The sequence below is a fragment of the Ursus maritimus genome, unplaced genomic scaffold (genome assembly GCF_017311325.1).
Source record: "Ursus maritimus isolate PB19 unplaced genomic scaffold, ASM1731132v1 scaffold_24, whole genome shotgun sequence".
Lineage (NCBI taxonomy): Eukaryota > Metazoa > Chordata > Mammalia > Carnivora > Ursidae > Ursus > Ursus maritimus.
The window spans coordinates 19142216-19167066 of NW_024424897.1; the positions used below are offsets into that span (position 1 = coordinate 19142216).

At 42.0% G+C, this 24851-nt stretch overlaps 2 protein-coding genes across 5 annotated transcripts in view; one reads left to right on the forward strand and one right to left on the reverse strand.

Moving 5' to 3' along the window:
- NBR1 (NBR1 autophagy cargo receptor) overlaps nucleotides 1-6896 on the reverse strand; it is a 29592-nt gene extending 22696 nt beyond the window's left edge. For 3 of the 4 annotated variants that reach the window (XM_040640556.1, XM_008701333.2, XM_008701330.2), the window contains exons 1-2: nucleotides 6121-6242; nucleotides 2393-2503 (exon numbers count right to left, since the gene is read on the reverse strand). In XM_040640556.1, coding sequence (XP_040496490.1) covers nucleotides 2393-2494 — 102 coding nt within the window. In that variant the 5' untranslated portion in view covers nucleotides 2495-2503; nucleotides 6121-6242. Of the gene's footprint in view, nucleotides 1-2392; nucleotides 2504-6120; nucleotides 6243-6475 lie in introns of those variants that run through there. The other variant, XM_008701331.2, reaches the window with a different exon arrangement.
- Nucleotides 6376-24851, forward strand: part of BRCA1 (BRCA1 DNA repair associated) — a 65563-nt gene continuing 47087 nt past the window's right edge. Inside the window, exons 1-4 of the mRNA XM_040640558.1 lie at nucleotides 6376-6436; nucleotides 8271-8356; nucleotides 15893-15946; nucleotides 23760-23837. Coding sequence (XP_040496492.1) covers nucleotides 8277-8356; nucleotides 15893-15946; nucleotides 23760-23837 — 212 coding nt within the window. The 5' untranslated portion in view covers nucleotides 6376-6436; nucleotides 8271-8276. The remainder of the gene's footprint in view (nucleotides 6437-8270; nucleotides 8357-15892; nucleotides 15947-23759; nucleotides 23838-24851) is intronic.

Consider the following 24851-nt stretch of genomic DNA (forward strand, 5'->3'; position numbering starts at 1 on the left):
TGTCATACATTTCTTTTATATATATATATTTTAAAGACTCTATTTAGGGATGCCTGGGTGGCTTAGTTGGTTGAGCATCTGCCTTCAGCTCAGGTCGTGATCCTAGGGTCCTAGGATCGAGTCCCGTGTCCGGCTCCTTGCTGGGCAGGGAGTCTGCTTCTTCCTCTGCCTGCAGCTCTCCCTGCTTTTGTGTGCATGCTCGCACGCTCTCTTTCTCGCTCTCTCTGACAAATAAATAAAATCTTTAAAAAAAAATAAAGATTCTATTTATTTGATAGAGACAGATGGAGACAAGAGAGCACAAGCAGGGGTAGCGGCAGGCAGAGGGAGAAGAAGCAGGTTCCCCACTGAGCAAGGAGCCTTATGCGGGACTTGATCCCAGGACCCTGGGATCATGACCTGAGCAGAAGGCAGATGCTCTAAACCCAGGCGCCCCTTGTCATACGTTTCTATTAGGTGCTACAATTGTTCTGCAAAGCACCTGGCAGTATCTATTAAAATTTAAAATTACATGCATTGTGACCCATTAATCTCTCTTTGGGAAACTATCCTACAGAACAGTGCATAGGTTATATAGACAAAGAGATCTCTCCTGTAGTTTATTATACAATGGTAAAAAGCAAAACAACAACAACAACGACAACAAAACCCTTTTGACTTTGAGGGCACTAAGTAAGTGAAATAACAACAATCAACTCATAGATACAGACAACACATTGGTCGTTGCTGGGGGCAGGGGGTGGGAGGTGCATGAAATGGGTGAAGGTGGTAAAAGGTACAAACTTCAGTTACAAAACCAGTCAGTCCTGGGGATGTAATGTACAGCATGGTGAATACAGTTGATAATACTGTGCTGTATATCTGAAAGTTCCTGAGAGAGTAGATCTTAAAAGTTCTCATCAGAAGAAAAAAAATTGTAACTACGTGTGGTGACAGATGTTAGCCAGACTTACTGTGATCATTTTGCAATATATACAAATACAGAATTGTTATGCTGTACACCTAAAACCTGTGTAATGTTATAGGGCAATTATACCTCAATTAAAAAAAAACTAGATACACTNNTTCAGTAAGAAATGGTTAAATTATGGTATGACAACACCAAAGTACTATAGACAATTCATAGCTTTAAAAAGGATGAGCTCGGATCCTTATCTATGGATTGAGAACTGTCTGTAATACACTGTTGGGGGAAAAAAGCACCCTGCAGTATTATGTTTACAGTATGATCCTAGGATGAAATCTGTATGAACATGGAAAATGTGGGTAAGTATACACAGGGCTGTTAACACTGGTTACCCCAAAGAGGTGGGAATAGTGGATGGAAGGAGGAAGGAGTAGAGAGTAACTTTTTCTTTATAGACGTTTGGATTGTTTTACTTCTTATAATGGGCATATATTACCTTTTAATAATTTAAAATTTACAATAAAGAAAAAAGGCAAGCTATCAACTCATTTAACTACTAGAAAAAGAACACTAACTGTGTTTAATTTTCAGATCATTTGACAAACAGACCCAACTTTCTGGATAACCACCTGTTTAGGACAGTATAAAGAAGTATTTGCTGCAGACAGAGATCTAGATCAGATCATCTTGTGAAGTCTGCCCGTTTTTTTTGTTCCTTTTTAGTTATCATACCACATAACCAAATAAAAGCACGCTTTTACCAAAGGGTTTCCTTGGATAAACACAGTTGCATAGGAAGTAAAACATTCACTACTGCAAACCAAATAAAAACAGAAGAGTACAAAGGGCAAACCAGGAGGCGGAAAGGCTTTGATAACAACACAAGAGATGAGCAGCTAAGCACCTGTGGGAGATTTTTCTGCTCAACTTTTTCCTTTTCTTTTTTTAAGTAGGATCCACGCCCGTGGAACCCAATGCAGGGCTCAAACTCACTACCCTCAGATCAAAACCTGCGCTGAGATCAGGAGTTAAGATGCTTAACCAGCTGAGGCACCCAGGGACCCCACTGCATAAACTTTTAGATACTCAACCTCTGACCTAGCAATAAAAACAATCAGCTTGCAAAACATAGGTCATATCCTTGATGGTTCACAAACCACAGTAACATATCTGCTCTCAGGCAGGAGAACGATTAGCTGGGGCCTGGTTAGGGTGGGGCCCACACCAGTTCATTCCTCACACTGTTTCTAAAATTAACAGCTTTTCTAAGTCCTAGCTGCAAATTAAAGAATTTGTTTGTGCCCCGGGGGGTGGGGGTGGATGGTGGTGATGCCCATCTCCTATATGAATACTGAACCCCTGTCAAAAGTAATTTTCCAAAAGGCCTAGAAAAGGTAAATATGACAGCTATGAAACAACACAGTTAAAAGTAGCTACCTTTGAAAAAATTATGCTTCGAGGATGGAGAAACCAAGTAACACTCACCATAGCTTCTACATCAGCCCAAGTTGTATTTTCTGGATCGGAAACCAGAAAGCTTTGAGTTTCATTTTTAAAAGTCACATTTAGAGTAACCTGTGGTTCCATGCTGTGGGGCTAGCGTTGAGAGGATAAGGAGAGAGAGAACATACGTTAGAGCCGGTTCTATAAACTGCGTAAGTCATTCAGCAAATCCTTGTGAAGCCCTAATACAGGCTAGGCTAGGAAGACACCGCAGTGAATAAGACAGTGTCTCTGCTCTTCTGCTACTTACAATCTGGTGGGTGGCTTAAAACAAATCTCACTGTTTGGGTTTTTTTTGTTTTTTAAAGATTTTTATTTATTTATTTACTTGAGAGAGAAAGAGAGCGTGAGTGTGAGTGGGGGGGGGGGGGGAGGAGCACAGCAAGCGAGACAAGCCAAGCAGACTCTGTGCTGAGCACAGAGCCTGATGCGAGGCTTGATCCCAGGACCCCGAGATCACAACCCAAGCTGAAACCAAGAGTTGGATGCTCAACCAACTGAGCCAGCCAGGCGCCCCTTTGTGTTTTTTTTAAAAAGATTTATTTATTTTAGAGAAAGAGAGTGCACTTGAGCACGGCAAGGGGCAGAGGAAGAGAAGCAGACTGCTTGCTGAGCGTGGAGCCCCACCAATCCCACGACCCAGAGAACAGGACCTGGGCTGAAATCAAGAGTCAGAGGCCCATCCAGGTACCCCCCAAATCTCACTGTTAAATGCATGCTGAGACAGTGTAAATTTTGGCCACACCCACAGAAATCATCTAACATTTGTAAAATTCTTTCGGATTTTCTGGAACTTTATATGATTCGTTGATTCAATGGGTACCACTCAATATCTGCTAGTAGCAGGAGAGAAGAGTAAGACCGATAGGTCTCTACCCTCAGGGAATTTACTTTCTCTTAACCTAAAAGTGACATTCTACATTTTTTCTTGAAAAAGCAGCCTTTTCCTAAATTGAGCAACCCAGGTTCTTTATTACATCAGTTTTAACAATTTAGAGGACAAAATATTAGCCAAGAAACTACAGGGTAGCAGTCAACACCTTTCATCCAAGTTCATGTGTATTTTTTTTTTATAGTTTTACTTTCTTTTATGGAGAATTTCATACATTAAAATAGAGAGTGGTGGACATATAGTCAGAATAAACAATTAAAGGCTACCCTCATTTCATCTACACTTCTGTATTACCCCCACCCAATTCCCCCAGTATGAATCGACAGTAGTCAACTGTTTTAACACAACTATAGTAACCTAATTAAAAAAAAAACAATTATGGGAAAATTTAAACATATACAAAAGAAGAAACTTAATATACAATGAACCCCTAAAGACCCATCAGCTATCTTCCATAATTATCATCAACACGGGACTAATCTTATTACAGCAATACCTGTTCCCTACTGGATTATTTTGACAGCCAGCCATTACTTCGTCCATAAAATTGAGCATGTAACTCTTAAAAAAAAAAAAAAAAACCCCAGAAAACAAGACTTTTTGAAAACCACGATACCATTATCATGCCTAAGAAGTTAACAGTTTTGTAACTGAATGTCTACTCTGGTCAGTTTTTTTTTTTCCTTTAAAACTCTATTTTTTTTTATTTTAATGTTTTTTTATTATGTTAGTCACCATACAGTACATCCCTGTTTTCTGATGTGAAGCTCGATGATTCATTAGTTGCGGAAAACACCCAGTTATACCATGCAATACGTGCCCTCCTTACTACCCATCACCAGTCTATCCCATCCCCCCCCCCCCAAATTCTATTTTTAAATGGTCTCTACACCCAACATGGGACTGAACCTAAAACTCCAAGATCAAGAGTTGCAAATTCTACTGACTGAGCCGGTCAGATGCCCCTCTGGTCAGTTGGCTTTTTAGTAAGGATTTTATTTACTGATGAGTTGTTAGATTGGTTTGTTCTTATGACTTTATGAAAAAATAGTTTGTTAAAATCTAAACCCAAGTTGTAATGAAAAAGGTCATCTTTTAAACATATTCATCAACAAATCTTTAAGAAATCTCTTCAAAGAACCAGATTCTGCTCTAGGCACAGGAAGCAGGAGATGAATAAGACTAAGTCTCAGGAGTTTGCAGCATATTGGGAGAGGGAGCAAAAGGGCTGAGAAGAGCTGGGCTCCAGACACAGCTCTGACACAGTACTAGCCACATAATGGTGAGCAAGTCATTTAACCCCTGAGCTTCAGCTCCTTACTTTGTAAAATAGGTCAAATAAAAACGTGTGTGCAAGTTCTCTGAAAACGTTACTCAAATATAAAAATGATTACAATAAATCAGTCTTCAGAAGCCAAAATGCACTGCCCTGTGAAACAATACAATTGAGGCTGTCATTTAAAAGGACCTTGAACTCTCTGAGGATCAGGAATTTTTTTAATCCCAAAACAATTACTCTCCAATTTTTTTCATTCTTTGTCTTTACCTAGAGCCAAGTTCACTATCAAAAAAATACCAGTTTCTAGCACCAATCTGCTGACATCTAGTATTCATTTATATGGAATGCAATTCTTGGGGTCCTTAACATTTGGACAGAATTCCCATCAACTCCCCAGAATCTTGGGCAAAAAGTATCAGGGAAATGAAGTAACTGATTCAGTCAGCCAAAAAGTGGATATTCTGAAACACATTCTCACTTTTCAACTTCCGAGAAACCCTTCCACACTTTTGAGAGTCCAGAAGGAAGGAAACTAATCTAACTCCCCTTTTCTCAAATTACACAATTAAAATTAGTTTAGTTACCTTGGAGCTCATCCAGCTGGTAGGCTGATGAGAGAAAACAGGAAGTGGGGGATTCTAGCTAAGCTGGATCGTATCCAGGTCTTCTTCATAAAGAATTGCCTATTTCTGCTTGGCTTTTATGTGAAAATTCTTTCAGCAAGAGCATTACTCTTGAACTTGTGGAAATACCGAAGCTATGGTTTGCACCATCTGTCCTTGTAGGTTTAAAGCCAGTAAAGTCAGATGGCTGGGGCCTAGGCCTTCAGCTTTCAAAACCGGCATTATTATAAGTTCATGCCACTGGCTCACCCTCTGCTTGGCACAATCAGTTTTTCCTCTACGTCAGTTTTTTCAGGATACCAAGAAATCCCGTTAATGAAGCAGACCTGGGAAACTGAACTTTGATTACTGCCTCCGCCAAAGGCCTGACAAGCTATTTGGGGGTTAAAATGCGTGACCTAGAGTTTGACAAAAAGGAAAAACGGTGTCTTTCCAATACCAGAGGTCCCCGACCAAGGAGACTTCTTTATGAGGTTCTCAACAAGCCGAGGGGGATGGGGCTGGGAGGCTGTGTGGGCAGTGCCATTTTTTTTCCCCCTTGCAGACTTTATCCTAGTCTTCGAGTTATCGTTTCCTAGCACTCCACGTCCTCAAGACAATGTCACCACCCTCGGAGGACTCTCTTTCGTTTTCTTTGCCTGGGCCCCCTTTGAGGGGGAGACACTAGGGTGTCTCGGCCTTCCATCACCAGATGCCGAGCGTTCTGAGCCACAGACCCTCCATCTCTCTGGCAGTATCCGCCCCCTCGGCCGCTCAACCCGAACGGCTCTCTCATCCGGTCACTGACAAGACTGGCTGCCCCCCAGACACGGAAGAAGAACCCCCTCTTTTTTGCAGGATCCCTTCCTTAAACTTCTACTAACCCTCTCAGTGGCGATGTGCTCCCACCCCTCCGTAATCGCAGCTGCTTCCTTACCAGCTCCCCGCCCCCGGGGGGCGCCTGCCGGAGGCCAGTGCAAAAACCGTTCTCAGCCAGCTCCGCTGCTATTCCTGCGGGGTGAATCTAACATGGCGGATAGAAAGAGGGCCTAGTCCCCAGTTTTTGAGTTTCGGACAAGGTGATTGGCTCTTACTAGTTGTCCCTCAAAACTACCATCCCACTGATTGGTCGAGCATGCGTGGCAGGGGCGGGGCAGGAGCCGCCAGAACAGCACAACAATAACAAACACTGGGGCAGAGGGGCGGAACTACGAGTGCGCAGTCGCGGGTCGAATCCCGTTTCCCCTTCCCAGGTAAATTCGGCGCCCTCCGCGTCCTCTTAGGTCACTGACCTTAGTGGACTCCCTGCCCGAGACTCGCGGGGCTGGATGGGAACTGTAGTCTTCCTGGGACTTGTAGGTTCTTTAGCCTATTCGCCGCTCTCAAGATACGAAAACCTAACACTCCAATCCATATCTGTTGACGTGCATAACCGCACGGAGCTCTTCGAGCTATCAGCTGGCTTGCCGTGAGAACTGCGCCCGCTTCCGGTATCGGAAGCGCCTCTCCATAGGACTACAGTTTCCAAGGAACACTGTGGCGAAGGCCTCTCGATCCGCAATGCATGCTGGAAATCGTAGTTCCCCCCCAACAATCCTTTTAGTTACCTAAACTGGAGACTTCCATTGCGGCGGAAATGGTGAGGGAACAGGGCCCCTTTTTGCGACTGTTTCAGGCACTACCTTGCGCTCGGTTTCGGGCCTCAGGTAGTGATTCCGGCCCTAGTCCAGCAAACTCTGTGACGTAATAAGCCGCAAGTGGAAGCGTAGAGGTGAGGGGGCAGGGGCCTAATGGAAAACTCCGGGTGAATTCTTTCTCTTCCGTCTCTTTTTAATTACGTAACGCGGGGAAAGAATGGATGACCAATCGGGAGCCTGGAGAGACTCTCGGCTCTCTCTGCTCCGCCCTTCCGTAACGTGTTTCAATCTCGTATTCTGAGAGGTTCTCGCTCAGTGGCTGCGGCCGGTTTCCGTGGCAACAGGAAAGCGCGGGAATTACAGATAAATTGAAAGTGCGACTGCGCGGGGTGATCTCGGTAAGGCTTTCTGGATAGAGGGCGATCCGGGGGTCTTTCAGACAACTGGGCCCCTGGACCCGGGAAGCCCCGACGCTTTGCTCTGGGTGAAGGTGAGAGAGCCTACGGGAAGGGAGAGGGTCCAAGGGTTGCTCCGTGGGACAGGAAACAGGTGTGGACTGTGGGAGAGCAAGATGGGTATTACCTGGCAATGACCGGCAGAGGATGGAACCTGAGAAGCCTAAGACGTTGAGTCTGGAGAAATCGTGGGGACGGGGACACTTTGTGGGTCTCGGGGCAGGGAAAGCACTGAGGATTGGGGGGCAGGGTGTGTCCGAGGGGGGATCCTGGTGGCAGGAACTGGAATGTGTTCTGAGGGGCGCATCATAGTATAAAAAGACCGGCTGGTATATGTGATGAGATCCTGAGGAAGGAAAGAGGCTAGGAATGTGTCTGAGACTAGGAGGAGGCTGGATTTAGTTGGAGGGAGAGCCCTTAAGAAAGAACTGGCTTCATATGCGTTTCTGACAAGGTACAAGAAGAAAGTAGAGGGGCGTCAGTAGTTACAGAGGCTACTGGCATGGATGTGCCTAAAGAGGATCGTGAGATGAATGCAGACCAGTGGAAAACAATGGGGAAGAGCAGGGGTGGGGAGCGTCGGTTGGTGTTGGTTTTGTTTTTGTTGAGGTTGGTTTTCAGCAAGAAAAAGAAAAGAGCCAGGATGATTGGAGAAATATGAGGCTACCATCTCATCCCACTATGGCTTTCTTTTTCTTGGAGAGAGGAAAAGACCAAAAGGAAGTGGTTGGAGGCTTTATGTGGGGGAAAAAAATAGGGAATTTAAATGGTCTTAATTGCAAAAAACAGCTTTTCAAAATAAAAAAAATAAAACTTTTGTCGTTAATTCTATGATTGGTGTAATTTTAAGGCACTCCAATCTTTAATTTTTTATTTAAAAATGACATTTAATGAAACTAGGCTGTTGTTCTTATAAACCTTTCAAAGTAACGTGTGTGTGCATACAAATGTACACACATATATTTAAGCTTATGCCTTAAAATTCATTGGAACAGGAAGAAATGGATTTACCTGCGGATCGTGTTGAAGAAGTACAAAATGTCCTTAATGCCATGCAGAAAATCTTAGAGTGTCCAATCTGGTAAGTTGACAGAAGAGTTTATTAATTTGAGATTCTTCTTTACTTGATTATATCCTATGCAAATAAGTAGAATTGGCCTTGCACATATTAAGAAGAAAAAATTATCTATTAAGAATAGACTATTAAAGTTGCTGCTTATCTTAAGAGCTTTGGGAATATAAGAAATTACCCTTTTTCTCCACTCTGCCTCTCCCCTTCCCTTTTTACTCCCTTAACACACTCAGCTCTCCATCTTTCCTAGCTCACAGACTGTCTTGATTGATTCTACTTTGGGGCAGAAATCTGGTTTGGAGTAATTGGCCTTTTCATCCAAGCTCTAAAAACAGCTCAATCACTTGGAATGGGGATAGTTAATAGTGGCAAAATAAAATCACAAATGATTTGCGCTTGTGAGTGGGTAGGTGTTTGGTTGAACTAGCCCTGTATATTTAAATAAGACTACTTGGGTGGTGGGTGCCTGGGTGGCTCAGTTGGTTTAGTGTCTGCCTTCCACTCAGGTCATGATCCTGGGGTCCTAGGATCAAGCCCCAAGTCGGGCTCCCTGCTCAGTGGGAAGTCTGCTTTATTCCCCTCCCCCCACTCGTGTTTTTTTTCCTTTATCTCTCTCTCTCAAATAATTACATAAAATCTTTGGGGAAAAAAAAAAGACTACTGGGGCACCTGGCTGGCTCAGTCAGCAGAGCATGCGACTCTTTTTTTTTTTCTTTTTTTTTTAAGATTTTATTTATGTATTTGACACAGAGAGAGAGAGCGCACACACAAGCAGGCAGAGCAGCAGGCAGAGGAAGAGGGAGAGAGGCTTCCTGCTGAGCAGGGAGCCCAACATGGGGTTCGATCCATCATGACCTGAGCTGAAGACAGCTGCTTAACTGACTGAACCACCCAGGTGCCCCTCAAGGCTTTTTTGTGTTGTTTTTTTTTAAGTTGAGGCATAATTTACATACAGTGAAATGCAGAGATCTTAAGTATGCAAGTCACTTGAGTTTCGACAAATGTATATATCTGTGTAACCCAGTCAAGATATAGAACAGTTTTATCACCTCAGGAAAATTCTCTTGTGTGTATTCAGGAGCTCTTAATTTGCTGACCCTCCTCGACCCTTGGAGGCCTGTGGCTGGAACTTTATTTCAATATAATTAGTTTCTTGTATAATTTTATATTTTTTATTTTATGCACTTAAAAGCATTACTTTGAGAAGGGTGTTTATGGGCTTCACCAGCTGCCAAAGGGGGTCTATGGCACAACAAAGATTATGAACCCCAAGTAGTCACTAGGTGACATCTTTGGCATTTGCTAAATCTACAAAATAATTAAAAACTATACCTCAAAATGTCTTGGTGAAAAGCCAGAAAGGAACCTTAGAAGAATTGTTGCCTACCGTCCTCCGTCTTACTCCTTTTACTCTGGTCAATCTGGCCTCTTGTTTTTTTTTTTGTTTTTTGTTTTTTAAGTAGGCTCCACCCCCAGCATGGATCCCATTGCGGGGCTTGAACTCACAACCCTGAGATCAAGACCTGAGCTGAGATCAAGAGTTGAATGCTGGGCTCCTGCGTGGCTCAGTCAGTTAAGTGTCTGCCTTCAGCTCAGGTCACCACTCAGGGTCCTGGGATCAGATCCCACATCAGGCTCCTTGCTCAGTGGGGAGTCTGTTTCTCCCTCTTCCTCTCTCTCTTTCTCGTGCTCTCTTTCTCTCAAATAAATAAATGAAATCTTAAAAAAAAAAAAAAGAGTTGGATGCTCACCTGACTGAGCCACTCAGGCACCCTTGGTCATTCTGGCCTCTTAACTCTTCTTCAGACATAGAACATACTCTCCTGCCTCTGAGCTTTTATGCTTGCTGTTCCCTCTTCCTGGAATGTTCTACCCCTGATAATTGCGTGGCTTACAAATCTTGATTAAAATACCACCTTTTCGGGGCGCCTGGGTGGCACAGTGGTTAAGCGTCTGCCTTCGGCTCAGGGCGTGATCCCGGCGTTATGGGATCGAGTCCCACATCAGGCTCTTCCACTATGAGCCTGCTTCTTCCTCTCCCACTCCCCTGCTGTGTTCCCTCTCTCGCTGGCTGTCTCTATCTCTGTCAATAAATAAATAAAATCTTAAAAAAAAAAATACCACCTTTTCAAAGAGGCATTTCCAGACAACCCTATTTAAAATGATAACACCGTTACCCCAACACACTCTTTTTTTTTTTTTTTTTTTTAAGATTTTATTTATTCATTTGACAGAAGGAGACAGCCAGCGAGAGAGGCAACACAAGCAGGGGGAGTGGGAGAGGAAGAAGCAGGCTCATAGCAGAGGAGCCCAATGTGGGGCTCGATCCCATAACGCCGGGATCAAGCCCTGAGCCGAAGGCAGCCGCCTAAGCGCTATGCCACCCAGGCGCCCCACCCCAACACACTCTTTATTTCCCTTTCCTGTTTTTTTTCCCCCGTAGCTCTTATTACTATCTAACATTCTGTATAATTTGTTTATTCTTTTTCTTTATCCTTATAGGATTTAAACTCCATGAAGGCAGGGGTTTTTATTTGTTTTGTTTTGTTCCGTATCCTTAGTGGTTAGAGCAGGGCACTTGGGACATAGTAGTCACTCACTAAACATTTGTTGAAGATATTAAATAATAAGCTAAATTGATTCCTTAATAGTTTAATGGTTTTTAATATCGTGATGGTTAGTGGTGGGTAATATTCATAAAGTAAATTGGAAAGCTGCACCTATTGCCCTTACCTTCAATAAAGGAGAGTAGATTTAAGTAAATTTCTTTTTGTGCTTCAAAGTTGTTTTTCATATTTGGTGTTAAGTAAATAAGATTAAAGAAAATGCAAGTTGCGTTTCCAGAGAGATACAAGATTTATAAGTAGCCCTCCTCTCCCTTGCCCTTCAACGTTTCAGCTAAATAACAAGAGCTAAATAGATTTATAGCCTACTTTATGAATCATCAGAGCCAGAGAAGCAGGAAATGACAACTGGAAAAAAAATTACTTTTGAAACAGCATAAAACTTACTCATGATAATTACAAAGAGTGATCAAAAAGTCCTCAATAGAATGGCATCGGGCTCCATTTATTTTACATTTCCATGAGACTCAGTCATAAAAATGTAATGTTCTTTCTCATTCTGGCAAATTAAACCATCAATTAAAAAACTCAGATACATAAAAAGTACAGATAAAAGAATGAAAGTTGAAGTTAATACTGAATTTTCAATTTCAGTTAGCAATTGTATGTTTTCCAGCTCCCTATTTTTTTTTTAAATCTATTCTCTATTAGCAATAGACTTAGGTTTTTAAACTAAAACTTCTCATTCTCTTCATTGTTAAACCTTAAACTCATTCAAATGGAAAGTTCTAGGTTGGGAATCATACCTACTCTACTTTTTGTTTATTTGTTTAACAGTCCCCGTGGGTCACCTGGGTGGCTCAGTCGGTTGAGCATCTGACATCTGCTCTGGTCATGATCCCAGGGTCATGGGAATGAGCCCCTCGTCAAGGGCTCCCTGCTCAGCAGGGAGTCTGTTTCTTCCTCTCCCTCTGCCCCTCCCCTCTCTTGTGCTCGAGAGCTCTCTTTCTCAAATAAATAAAAAGTTTAAAACAAAAAACAGTGCCCAGAAACAGTATAATTTGCAATCGTGTCTTAATAAATGATTCCTGAATATAACTAGAAACAGTGTTTCGGTAGCTAGAGGGTAGGCTTCCAGCTTCTTTGAGGTCTCTTGAGCTAAAATACCTTCTGTTGGCCTCTATTTTAAATTACCATTGGTGTTGATTTCTGATAATCAGTAGTTCTTTGTAACTTTTTACACACAACTCTATAAAATTTTTGACTTTCAGAAAAGTTTGCTAAAATGTGTATCCTGGTAGGTGGCGGTGGTTTTTCAAATCTAACCCAGCTTCTCTTTCCAATCACTTATACCCATGTTGGAAGCCCAAAATGCAAATACACAGTAAGACTAAAATATTGCCTGACCTGAGCAGTGTTTAAATATTTGAATCGCACTCATAGTGAACATTTACTTTCATCAGGACCTAGAAGAGGACTGTCTAACTTTTCTCATTCCTATTCCCTCTTTTTTTTTTTTTTTAAAGATTTCATTTATTTATTTGAGAGAGAGAGAGCAGAGTGAGAGAGCATGATGGGGGAAGGGGTGAGCAGCAGGCAGAAGGAGAAGCGGGCTCCCCAATGAGCAGGGAGCCCAATACAAGGCGATGCGGGACTTAATCCCAGGACACTGGGATCATGACCTGAGCCAAAGGCAGATGCTTAACGGACTGAGCCCCCCAGACACCCCTTTTCCCATTACCTCTTCAAGCTTTTTTTCAACCGTCCTTACCTTTTATATATCAAAGTTTTCATCCATTTAAAGTTTGTGTTTACAGTATGTTTATATAGCTCGGCTTATAATTACCATACTGAAACATAATTATTTCAGAGTTGAGTCAGTGGTGAGAATGAAAGCCATCTGGTATCATAGCTAAATCCAATTTCGCCTTTACTGAGAATTTCTTTGATATGTAGCTTATCTGAGGAATTGTGATTTAGTAGCAAATCAGAGTTCTCTTTTTCAGTGGTTTTTCTTTTTAAAATCACATTAGGTCCGGATAATAATTCTCGCATTGGTACAAGTCATCTCAGGTTGTGAACATTTCCCCAAGTAACATTTAATTTTATTCTGACAATAACTTGAAGAGATTGGTAGAGTGGGTGACAGAGAAGGAACCCGGGGCTCGGGTCAAGGGCTTGGCCTGAGGTCACTCTGCTAATAAGAAGGAGAACTAGTAGTAGAAACCTGGCCTTCTGACTTCCTGTGGTATTTTCCTCTCTGTTACTTGTGCTGCGTCAGAAGCCCTGTGATCACAAGAGTTGTGTTACCAAACCTTTCACAACGAGGCTATTGTCCCTCAGCTTTTCTTGGGATCCTTTTCTAAAAAGTGAAACACGTCATGAAAAGACCCACATTCCTGTCACACACAGGTGGCCTCTTGTTTGATGTCCTGGCTGAACTGTACTAAAAATCTGTTGCTGAAGCTCTCGTCCAGAATAAAAGATAACAACTTAAAATCACCTATAGGTTCCTACCTCCTCAGGCTCCCCCCTGCCTCTCTGACCTCTTCTACTAGCGCTTCCCCATGGCCTGTTTCCTGACCTTCGGAAACAGCAGGCAGGGGCCCGCTTAGAGTTTGCCTTCTCTGCTCCCTCTGCTGGAATGTTCTTCCCCCGATTGTTGTACAGCCTGTTTCCTCACGTTATGCAACTGTCTGCCACTGTCACCTCAGTGAGGCCTTTCTTGGCCGCTCTGTATACAAACACCCCCCCCCAGCACTCCCCATCCCTGTTAGCAGGCTTTATTTTTATTTTTAGCCCTTATTCCCAAATGTTCTTGTTTAAGTCTCAGTTAACTGTCTTACCGCAACGAGAATGAAAGTTCTCTGGGGACAGGCTTAGTCCTGCTCTAGCTCTGTCTCCAGGAACAGTACTTGCCTATAGGAGCTGCCCAATAATTCCTTGTTCTGTTAGTAAATGAAATAATCTCAGGAAGATACTAAGATTTTGTGAATGGACCGGCAGGGATGGGAATTTGGGTGATGAATTTTCTTTTCTCAAGATTTTAATAGTTTTCTAAATTTATTTATTTATTTTCTAAATTTTCGTTGGTGAGTATTTATTACGTTGTTTTTTTACAAAGTAATCACGAACCCAGCATCATGAACCTCCTTGACATCAGAAAAGTCCTAGCACACAGTACCACCTGTAAAGTGTTCTTGCCAAAAAATTGAATCTGAATTTGATCGAGCCTGGAGGTCTAGTTTATAGGAGCTAGAGGCTAGAGGAACATGTTAAACCACATTATAGAGTTACAATCAGTAAAACTCAGAATGTGGGAAATGGTACAGATTGGGGGTGCCTGGGTGCCTCAGTCAGTGAAGCTTCTGCCTTCAGCTCAGGTCATGATCCTGGTGTCCTGGGATCCAGCCTCACATTGGGTTCCTTGCTCAGTGGGGAGCCTGCTTCTCCCTCTCCCTCTGTCCCTCCCCCTGCTTGTGCTCTCCCTCTCTCTCTCAAATAAATAAATCTTTAAAAAAAAATGGTACAGATCAAATGACCTACTTATTAAAATAAATGACAAGGGGGAAAAGAGAGGTGAAATCTGTAGATTAAAAGACACCTGAGACATATCAACCAAATGCAATGCATGGATCTTGTTTAAATCCTGATCTAAATAGATTTAATTATTACATTTTAAGAGACAGTGAGGGAAATTAGAATATTGTATATCCGATGCTATAAAGGAATTATTATTTCTTAAAGATTCATTTATTTATTTGAGAGAGAGAACGTGGCAGGGAAGGATAGAGGGAGAGTTTTAAGCAGACTCCATGCTGAGCACAGAGCCTGATGTGGGGCTTGATCTCACGACCCTGAGATCAGGCCTGAGATGAGACCAAGAATCAGACACCTAACCAACTGTGCCACCCAGGCACCCTAAAGAAAATTAATTTTTGAGAGTAATAATGGTTTCATGGTCGCCATAAAAAGATCTTTGTCTTTTATAAGTATGTTCTGAAATATTTATAGATGAAATGAATGACTCTTGGGGTTTATTTTAAAATAATCTGGACTTTGGGTGGGTGTTTGTATGGATGTAATAAGACTGGCTTTGAGCATTATAACTGAGTGATGATACATGGAGTTCATTTTACTATTTTATTTGTGTAAATGCTTGACATTTTCCATATTAAGAAATTTAAGGGGTGCCTGGCTGGCTCAGTCCATAGAGCATGTGACTCTTCATCTCGGGGTGGTGAGTTCAATCCCCACACTGGGTGTAGTGATTACGTTAAAAAAAAAAAAAAAGGAAAGAAAGAAATTTAAAATAAAAAGGCAGTCACACGTAAAAAAAAAAAAAAAAAAAAGCGCTATGAGGGGATCCAAAAGAAATACAAGAAGTTTGTCTTCATGGAGCTTAAAGTGTAGTTAAGATATAGGACGTCCCCCCAAATTTAGCTTGAAAAATGTATCAGTGAAAACTAGTGAATAATGGAATAATGTCAGCCAATCTTTTAAATGCTAAAGATAATAGAGTACTGAAAAGAGTAGTATGTTCTGTTTTGATAGCTGAAAGCTCAGGAAGGTAAGGATCATATTCTCTGCTGTATTTTTGGCGCCTAGGACAGCAGATATTTAATAAATATTTATTAAATGAACTTAAAGCCTTACCTTGACTTGGTTATAGCAGCTTAAAGTTGCACCTTTTTTTTTTTTTAAGATTTTATTTATTTATTTGACAGAGAGAGACAGCCAGCGAGAGAGGGAACACAAGCAGGGGGAGTGGGAGAGGAAGAAGCAGGCTCCTAGTGGAGAAGCCTGATGCGGGGGCTCGATCCCAGAACGCCGGGATCACGCCCTGAGCCGAAGGCAGACGCTTAACGACTGCGCCACCCCGGGCGCCCCTAAAGTTGCACTTCTTAACCAAGAATTTATTTATATTGAAATGAATTATTGAGCCTCATTTCCTTTTTTTTTTTTTTTCCTATCCTTCTAGTCTGGAGTTGATCAAAGAGCCTGTTTCCACGAAGTGTGATCACATATTTTGCAAGTAAGTTTGAATGTTTCACGTGGCTCCGTTATTTAGCTTTTGTGCTTATTCTTCACAACACAGGAAATACCTAACTTTACAGAAGCTTTAGCTACTTCAGTTAAGTGAACTCTGTTTCATTCTGCCTCCGAGTACTTAGACAGCCTTTGGAAGTTGGTTGTAACCATAGTTCCTGGGAAAACACTGGCATATTTATCCAGTGGGATATGAGATCATTTTGAACAGCTGTTTGTTTTTGTGTCCATGGGTGAAAGCAGATTGCAGGCGATTGTGCAATAAGCAATTTCCCAGTTTCTCCTTTCTGTTATTTCTGTTCGTCCCTCTATTTCTCCTTCTAAGGTCCAGTGTTTGCCTGCTTCGTAATCCTTGTGAAGATAGGAAAGGATCTGATATCAGTTTATATTTGGGCTGAAATTCATTCATATCAATGATTCAAGTTATTTTTACATTTTTAAGGATCTTGCCGTTTGAAAATGTTTCTTAATGAAAGAATTTGGGAACACATTTGGTAGGTGTTTTGGTGGAACAAGGGGGACCTCTCCTCCCTGTTGTAAAGCTGTGATTGAGATTTGCCCTGAATGCCAACTAATTTGTTTTTAGATATTTTTCCTTTTTTTTTTTTTTTTTAAGGTTTTATTTATTCGACAGAGATAGAGACAGCCAGCGAGAGAGGGAACACAAGCAGGGGGAGTGGGAGAGGAAGAAGCAGGCTCCCAGCAGAGGAGCCTGACATGGGGCTCAATCCCAGAACGCCAGGATCACGCCCTGAGCCGAAGGCAGAGGCTTAACGACTGAGCCACCCAGGCGCCCCCAGATATTTTTCCTTTTTAATCGGAAGTGAAAGCCAGGTCTGTGGTCATGAGTTTATTAGCACAAAATGTTATGAGATGGAGAGCATGTTTCCCTTCTACCCCCAGCCCCTGCCTCTCCTTTCCCTCCATCTCTATACGCAACGTGGGGCTCAAACTTACAATCCTGAGATCAAGAGTCACATGCTCTCTTAACTGAACCAGCCAGGTGCCCCCTCAGGAGGTGTTTTTGTTTTTTTTTTTTAAGGAATTTTTAAATTCAGGAGTTCTTCATTTGGGATTTGTGAATGGTTTTCATGCATGTCCTAGAATTATATTCAGTTTTAAATTTAATTGGATTAAAAGCTATAGGCATGTGCAATTTCCTGGGAAAGACAGCCCATAATTGTCATCAGATTCTTAGTATGTTTCCATAACCTAAAATCCTTCTGGATAAGGATAATGAGGGCTGGCTGAAGCTGAAAGAAACCCGTTCCCTCTGGAGGGATACCCGAACCCAAGTCTACCCGCTAGCTGGCCCTTTCCTTCCTCTGAATTCTACCTTATTCTTCCCATTCATCTGTGCCAATAAGGATCCAGAGCCCGTTCCCACCGCCTCTCACCCCTTTTCTGTGCCACCCCACCGTCCTAGATCTGCTCCCATGAGTTTCCTTCTGATTCCTGAGGCCCTTCTTCCTGTCAGGTGCCAAGGGAGCACAGCTTTATCCCTCTGTTTTAAGGATTTTTAGTTTTGTGGCCCCTGGAGGGAAGCTTCTCAAACTATTGTGGTATAGAACTGGTTTTTTGAGATTGATACTTTATTAAACAAAATTTAAAGGTCCCAGTATTGGGACACCTGGGTGGCTCAGTCAGTTAAGTGTCTTCCTTTGGCTCAAATCATGATCCTGGGGTCCTGGGATGGAGCCCTGTGTCCGGCTCCTCGCTCACTGGGGAGTCTGCTTCTCCCTCTCCCTCTGCCCCTCCCCCTGCTCATGCTCTCTCTCTGGCTCTGCTCTCTCTCATTCAAATAAATAAATAAAATCTTTAAAAATAAATAAAGGCCCAATATTTAAAAAGTTATAGATAGATGAAAATTAACCTTTTAAATGCTGGGACTTTCATTGTTTCTTCATGAGAATCTTTCTGAAATGTACTGTATGCTTTCCCGTCACCTTGAGTAATGAATATATAATATTATAGAGAGTAAAGAGATTGCATTGTGAACATTCCTTACTTTGAGAGCTTGTGGAAGAAGGAAATTACAGGCAAAGGTATGAAGAGAAGAAAGTAGACTGTCCAGGGAAAAGAAACTAACTTTGCATCCATGTATAGGAGTTGTGTCGGGGGATGCTTGGGTGGCTCAGTCGGTTGAGTGTCTGACTTCAGCTCTGGTCTTGATCTCCACATTCCAGGTAAGTGGTGAGTTAGTGTCAGAGAGGTTCGATGGCCAGATATATTGGATCATGATATCAGGGAATTCTGGAATTTAGCAATGGGTTGATACATCAGAGATGTAGAAATAGGCAAGACATGGATAATCTGACAAATAGATTGAACATAGTCTCTCAGGAGTCTAGGAGCAAAAATGAACACAAGTGTAGGGTGGTGGTGATAAGGGAAGAGACGTGACAGGGATCCAACCATAGGAGGCTGAGGGTTAGGGTTAAGATTCCTGTCCCTAAGAGACAAGAACCTTAACCCATGGGACTGGGGTACTGGGCGAGGAACCTAGGCACAATCTTCCAGATGAAGAGCTCAAGATAGATTCTTGATCATTAGGACTAAATACAAACAAGAGGTTTGATCAAGAAGACAGAGCCCTATTATCAAAACTGACAAGGTTTGGTGGGACCAGCAACATGAATGGATGCTGAGGTGCTAAGCTATGGAGCTCTCAGGGTCTTTATTTCCTTTTAACGAGGGACTGCATTGGTTCACGATCTGTTGGCAGGAATCCAGGGCACCCAATGTAATTGTAGGAAGCCAGAAGTCATCCTGCCTTTATTTTGCCCAGACTTAGAACTATTAATTTATTGCTTCCTGCCGGGATAGATTTGGACCAACAGCTCAAAATTAAATGAGTTTCCATAACATTGTTAATCTGCTCAGGATGTAGACGTGCCCAGAAATGAGCACTCTGAAAGTCCCCCAAAATTAGTTTGTGTCACTGTGATTTTACTGTTTCTTATCAGCTTTAAAAATCTGACGCCACTCTTTAGAAAGCATACTACATTGCCTAAAAAATATATTGTCTTTCCTTAAGCATTGGGCTTTAGAAAGTGAAGAGGCTGAAAACTTGGGGTGCCTGGCTGGCATGTGATTCTTGGTCTCAGGTTGTGAGTTTGAGCCCCACATTGGGTGGGGAGATTACTAAAAAATACAATCTTAGGGATGCCTGGGTGGCTCAGTCAGTTAAGCATCTGCCTTCGGCTCAGGTCATGATCCCAGGGTCCTGGGATCAAGTCCCACATCGGGCTCCTTGCTCAGCGGGGAGTCTGCTTCTCCCTCTGCCTGCCACTCCCCCTGCTTGTGCACTCACGCGTGCACGCGCGCTCTCTCTCTCTCTCTCTCTCTGACAAATAAATAAATAAAATCTTACCAAAAAATACAATCTTAAAAAAAAAAAAGACTCAGACATTTTTACTGAGAACCTCATGTAGAACTTATATATATGTGTTCTCATTTCATTGGTGCATCACATGGATTCCCCAGAGTTCTAAAACGGAATTTAACAAATTCTTCTCAGCCTTGAAAGATATACCTATGTTCCATTGGTCTGTCAGTACTTTCCTTAGCTTAGTCTTTTCAAGTCATGTACAAGTTCATTTTCTCTTTTGAGTTTAGTTAACAACCTTGAGGCATCTGTTCTTTTTGTAGCGTAAGGAAAGATTGGAACCTATGTCTGGTTCTACTTGACCTATATACTTGATTTCTACGTACCTAGTTCCCCCGCATTATTTGTGTGATTCTTGTATGGGCTACAGCACTCTAATGTAGCTTGTCACTCTGGCTTAGCTGCTGTATGCTGCAGTACTCTGTTTGGGAGGTTCCCTCCCTATCCCTCCTATGAATTGTGTAATTATATCATTTGCCAGTATAACACACTGATGCCTCCTAGGGCCATTATGGTAGAGTATGGGTAGGATTTGCATCTTCTCAAGGAGTGGTAGCCTCATCTGTGGCTCTTTAAAGGGGATTATATACAGTGCAGGTAGCTTTTTGACACCCCTGTCCCCTACGCTATAGAACGGTTGTTGAGTACGGCATGGTCATGAAGCATCTGTATAGGTGAAGAAGGACCCTAGTCTCCTTGACCATCCCTGGGGCCCATCTGTACTGTAAAATGAAGACAATACATCAGGGTTGTGTAGAGTAAGAGAGGGCACTGTGTGTTTGAGAACTTGGTCAGTAAAAAGTGCTCTCTGCGCCTTTTCAACTCCCTCTTTTCTTTCGTGGTTCTTTTTACTGCTTATATCTGCTCCCTTCCCCAGTCACCTCCCTCGCCAGAATATTCTGTTCTTTATGATGGCATGGATTTTATTTTAAGGAAGCAGACTTACTAGAATATGTTGCATTTGTCCTTCATGTCTTCTTAGCCATATTCGCTGAGATAACTACCAAAATTGTTCTCCATCCAGAGATGCTCTAAAAGCCCACCTGTCCCAGAAGGCTGGACCCTTCTTCATTCCTTAGACTTCTAGTGAGTGACTTGGTTATGCCAGCTATCACGGCACACATGGTGACTATGAAAATAAGTACACTTTCTCCCTTCCTTGAGCCTTTTTTTTTTTTTAACATTTTATTTATTTATTTGACAGAGAGAAAGAGTAGGAGAGCACAAGCAGGGAGAGTGGCAGAGGGAGAGGGAGAAGCAGATTCCCCACCGAGCAGGGAGCCCGATGTGGGGCTCGATCCCAGGACCCTGGGATCATGACCTGAGTGAGCTGAAGGCAGTCGCTCAACCAACTGAGCCACCCTGGTGCCCCTCTTGAGATTTTTTATAACATTTTTATTGAAATATAATTTACATGCTATAAAATTCACCCATTTTAAGTTACAGTTCAGGGTTATGGGTTTTTGTTTGTTTGTCTGTTTGTTTGTATATTCACAATTGTGCAACTATCATTACAATCTTAGTTTAGAATATATATATATATGTATTTTTTGTTTGTTTTGAGATTTTATTTATTCATTTGAGAGAGAGAGAGAGAGACAGAGCAAAAGCAGGGGGATAGGCAGAGGGGAGGGAGAAGCAGGCTCCCTGCTGAGCCAGGAGTCCGACGTAGGGCTTGATCCCAGTACCCGGAGATCACGATCTGAGCTGAAGGTAGACTCTTAACCATCTGACCCACCCAAGTGCCCCCAGAATATATTTTTTTAAGATTTTATTTATTTGAGAGAGAGAGAGAGTGAGTGAGAGAGAGTGAGTGAGAGAGAGAGAGCACGAAAGGGAGGAGGGCCAGAGGGAGAAGCAGACTCCCCACTGAGCAAGGAACCCGACTCAGGGCTCGATCCTGGGACTCCGGGATCATGACCTGAGCCAAAGGCAGATACCTAACCGACTGAGCCATCCAGGCGCCCCAAATTTAGAACATTTTCATCACCCGAAAAAGAAACCCTGTACCCATTAGCAGCTACTCCCCATTCTCCCTCCATCTCCTCTTTTGCAACCACAAGTCTACTTTTTGTCCCTATAGATTTGTCTATTCTGGATATTTCTGGATATTTCATGTAAGTGGAATCATACAATATATGACCTTTTGTGTCTGACTTCTAAGGTCAATTGCATGATGTTTTCAAAGTTCATATTGTAGCTTATCAATACTTTGTTCTTTTTGTGGCTGAATAATATTCCATTGTGTGGATATACCACATTTTGTCCATCCATTCAGTAGTTGATGACACTTGGATTGTTTCTGCTTTTTGGCTATAATGGGTAATGCTGCTTTGAACATTTGTGTACAAGTTTTGTGTGGACGTAGGTTTTCATTTCTCCTGGGAAGAAACTTTAGGAGCAGACTTCCAGAGTCATATGGTAACTCTGTATTTAACATTTTGAGGAACTGCCAAACTGTTTTCCAAAGTAGCTGCATTGCTGTATATTCCCACCAGCCATGCATGAGGATTGCAGTTTCTCCACATCTTCTGCAATACATATTTTTGGTTATGGCCATCCTGGTAGATGTAAAGTAGCACCTCATCATGGCTTTGGTTTACCTTTTCCTAATGGCTGATAATATTGAGCATCTGTTTATGTGCTTATTGACCATTTGTATATTTTCTTTGGAGAAAATTCACATCCTTTGCCTATTTTTTAGTTGGTTTATTTCTCTGTTTATTATTGAGTTGTAAGAGTTATTTATATATCCTGGATACAAGTCTCTTACCAGGTATATGATTTGCAAATATTTTCTCCCATTCCATGGACTGGCCCTTCACTTTCTTTTCTTTGTCTCTTTGTCTCTTTGTCTCTTTGTCTCTTTCTTTCTTTCTTTCTTTCTTTCTTTCTTTCTTTCTTTCTTTCTTTCTTTCTCTCTCTCTCTCTCTCTCTCTCTCTCTCTCTTTCTTTCTTTCTTTCTTTCTTTCTTTCAAGATTTTGTTTATTTGAAAGAGAGCAGGAGTCAGGGAGGTGGGGAGGAGCAGAGGGAGAGGGAGAAGCAGACTCCCTGCTGAGCAGGGAGCCCGACACAGGGCTCCATTCCAGGATCCCGAGATCATGACCTAAGCCGAAGGCAGACTCTAACCGACTGAACTACCCAGGTGCCCCTGGCTGTTCACTTTCTTCATGGTATTATTTGCGGCGTAAAAGTTCTTGAGGTTGATTTAGTCCAATGTATCTAGTTTTTCTTTGGTTGTTTTTGGTATTTAAGAAATCATTGCTTAACCCAAGGTCAAAAGGTTTATAGTTTTAGTTCTCACATTTAATTCTGTGATCCATTTTGAGTTAACTTTTTTGGATTGTGTGAATTAGGATTCTAGCTTCATCTTTTTGCACGTGACTGTTTGATTGTCCCAGCACTATTTGTTGGTAGGCTATTCTTTTTCTTTTTCTTTTTTTCTTTTTTTTTCTTTTTTTTTAAAAAGATTTTATTTATTTATTTGACAGAGATAGAGACAGCCAGCGAGAGAGGGAACACAAGCAGGGGGAGTGGGAGAGGAAGAAGCAGGCTCATAGCAGAGGAGCCTGATGTGGGGCTCGATCCCATAACGCCAGGATCACGCCCTGAGCGGAAGGCAGACGCCTAACCGCTGTGCCACCCAGGCGCCCCAGGCTACTCTTTTTCTATTTAATTGTCTTGGTGCCATTGTTGAAAATCAATTGACCGTAGATATATGGGTTTTTCCGTACTCTCGGTTCTGTTTCATCAATGTATATGTCTGTCCTTATGTCAACACCACACTGTCTTTTTTTTTTTTTAAAGATTTTATTTATTTATTTGACAGAGATAGAGACAGCCAACGAGAGAGGGAACACAAGCAGGGGGAGTGGGAGAGGAAGAAGCAGGCTCATAGCGGAGGAGCCTGATGTGGGGCTCGATCCCAGAACGCCGGGATCACGCCCTGAGCCGAAGGCAGACGCTTAACCGCTGTGCCACCCAGGCGCCCCAGCAGCACACTGTCTTGATTTACTATACCTTTGTGGTGACGTACTGAGTTTTTAAACTAATTATGATCATTTTACTTAAGCTATTTACCATTTATATCTGGTTATGCAGTGTGAGATAATTATGAATATATCATTAAATATGCCATATTAACTTTTTAATAAGTTTAATTTGATCATAACAGTCAGCCATATGCATGTAAGTTCATTTTTCATAGATCACTGCTTATGTAGTTTGGTTTCTGCTTATGCAGCATCTAAAAACAATTAAAGCCATTGGTTGTAATTCACCTGCCATTACCTTTAAAATGGCTCTTAAGGGCAGTCGTGAGATTATCTTTTCATGGCTATTTGCCTTTTGAATACTCTCTACCAGAAAAAAAGTAACTTGAATTGTTCTTTCATTCTTTATAATTTATAGGTTTTGTATGCTGAAACTTCTCAACCAGAGGAAAGGACCTTCACAATGTCCTTTGTGTAAGAACGATATAACCAAAAGGTATCTAACTTGGGTAGTGATGGGAGGTTGGACACAACAGCAACAGGCAAAAGTAGAAATTCCTTAATAACGGAGCTGGGGTTCCTGTCAAACTATTCATCAGTAGAAAAATATATAAATGAGTGTTAGGCTGATGGAGTAAGCCTGAGTACTAAATGACTTATTTCTGAAGTCATTTTCTTAAAAGTTTTATAGTGGGTTTGTCTTATGAAGGTATGAGCAATTCATTGCTTCTTTCTAATGCTTCTGAATGGCGCAAAAGCGTGCAGTCTTATCTAAAGTGGGACTGTACCATTCTGCCCCCATTGTCTCCAGGTCCTGCTTTTCTTTTTCTTTCTTGCGCTTGTTTCTACTTATTTATACACGCACAGTGTGGTTATACGTTGTGGGTCTCTCCCACCAGGATATAAGTTCTCTTAGGGCACTGGCTTTTTCAGTCTCAGCTCTGTTTTTTCAATGTTTGGCACATAGTACTCACTCAGATATTTAAAGGAATAAATGTATTATATTGTCCTGCAGCTTTCCTAAACCGAAATCTCTCTTTGGACATTATCATCTATGATGTGGGAAACAAAGGCAGAAGAAAAATTATTAAACTTCCTTACTACTTACAGCCTATTGACAAGTCCCTGAAACAGGCAGAGTGACCTTCCTCTAGGGACTCAACTGCCTCCATGTTGACACTTTGCTAAGGGCAAATGGCAATCTTAGCCTGACCCTCCAGGATCTTGTAAGTCTACTTTAACATATAAAAATTCCTTTATCTCTACCCCCAAGATACATATTGGCAATCATCCCCCAAGCATATGACAGGGACTCAACTGCCTCCATGTTGACACTTTGCTAAGGGCAAATGGCAATCTTAGCCTGACCCTCCAGGATCTTGTAAGTCTACTTTAACATATAAAAATTCCTTTATCTCTACCCCCAAGATACATATTGGCAATCATCCCCCAAGCATATGACCCACCCGTATACATCTGAAGGGTCTCATGACTAAGGTTTTATTAGACA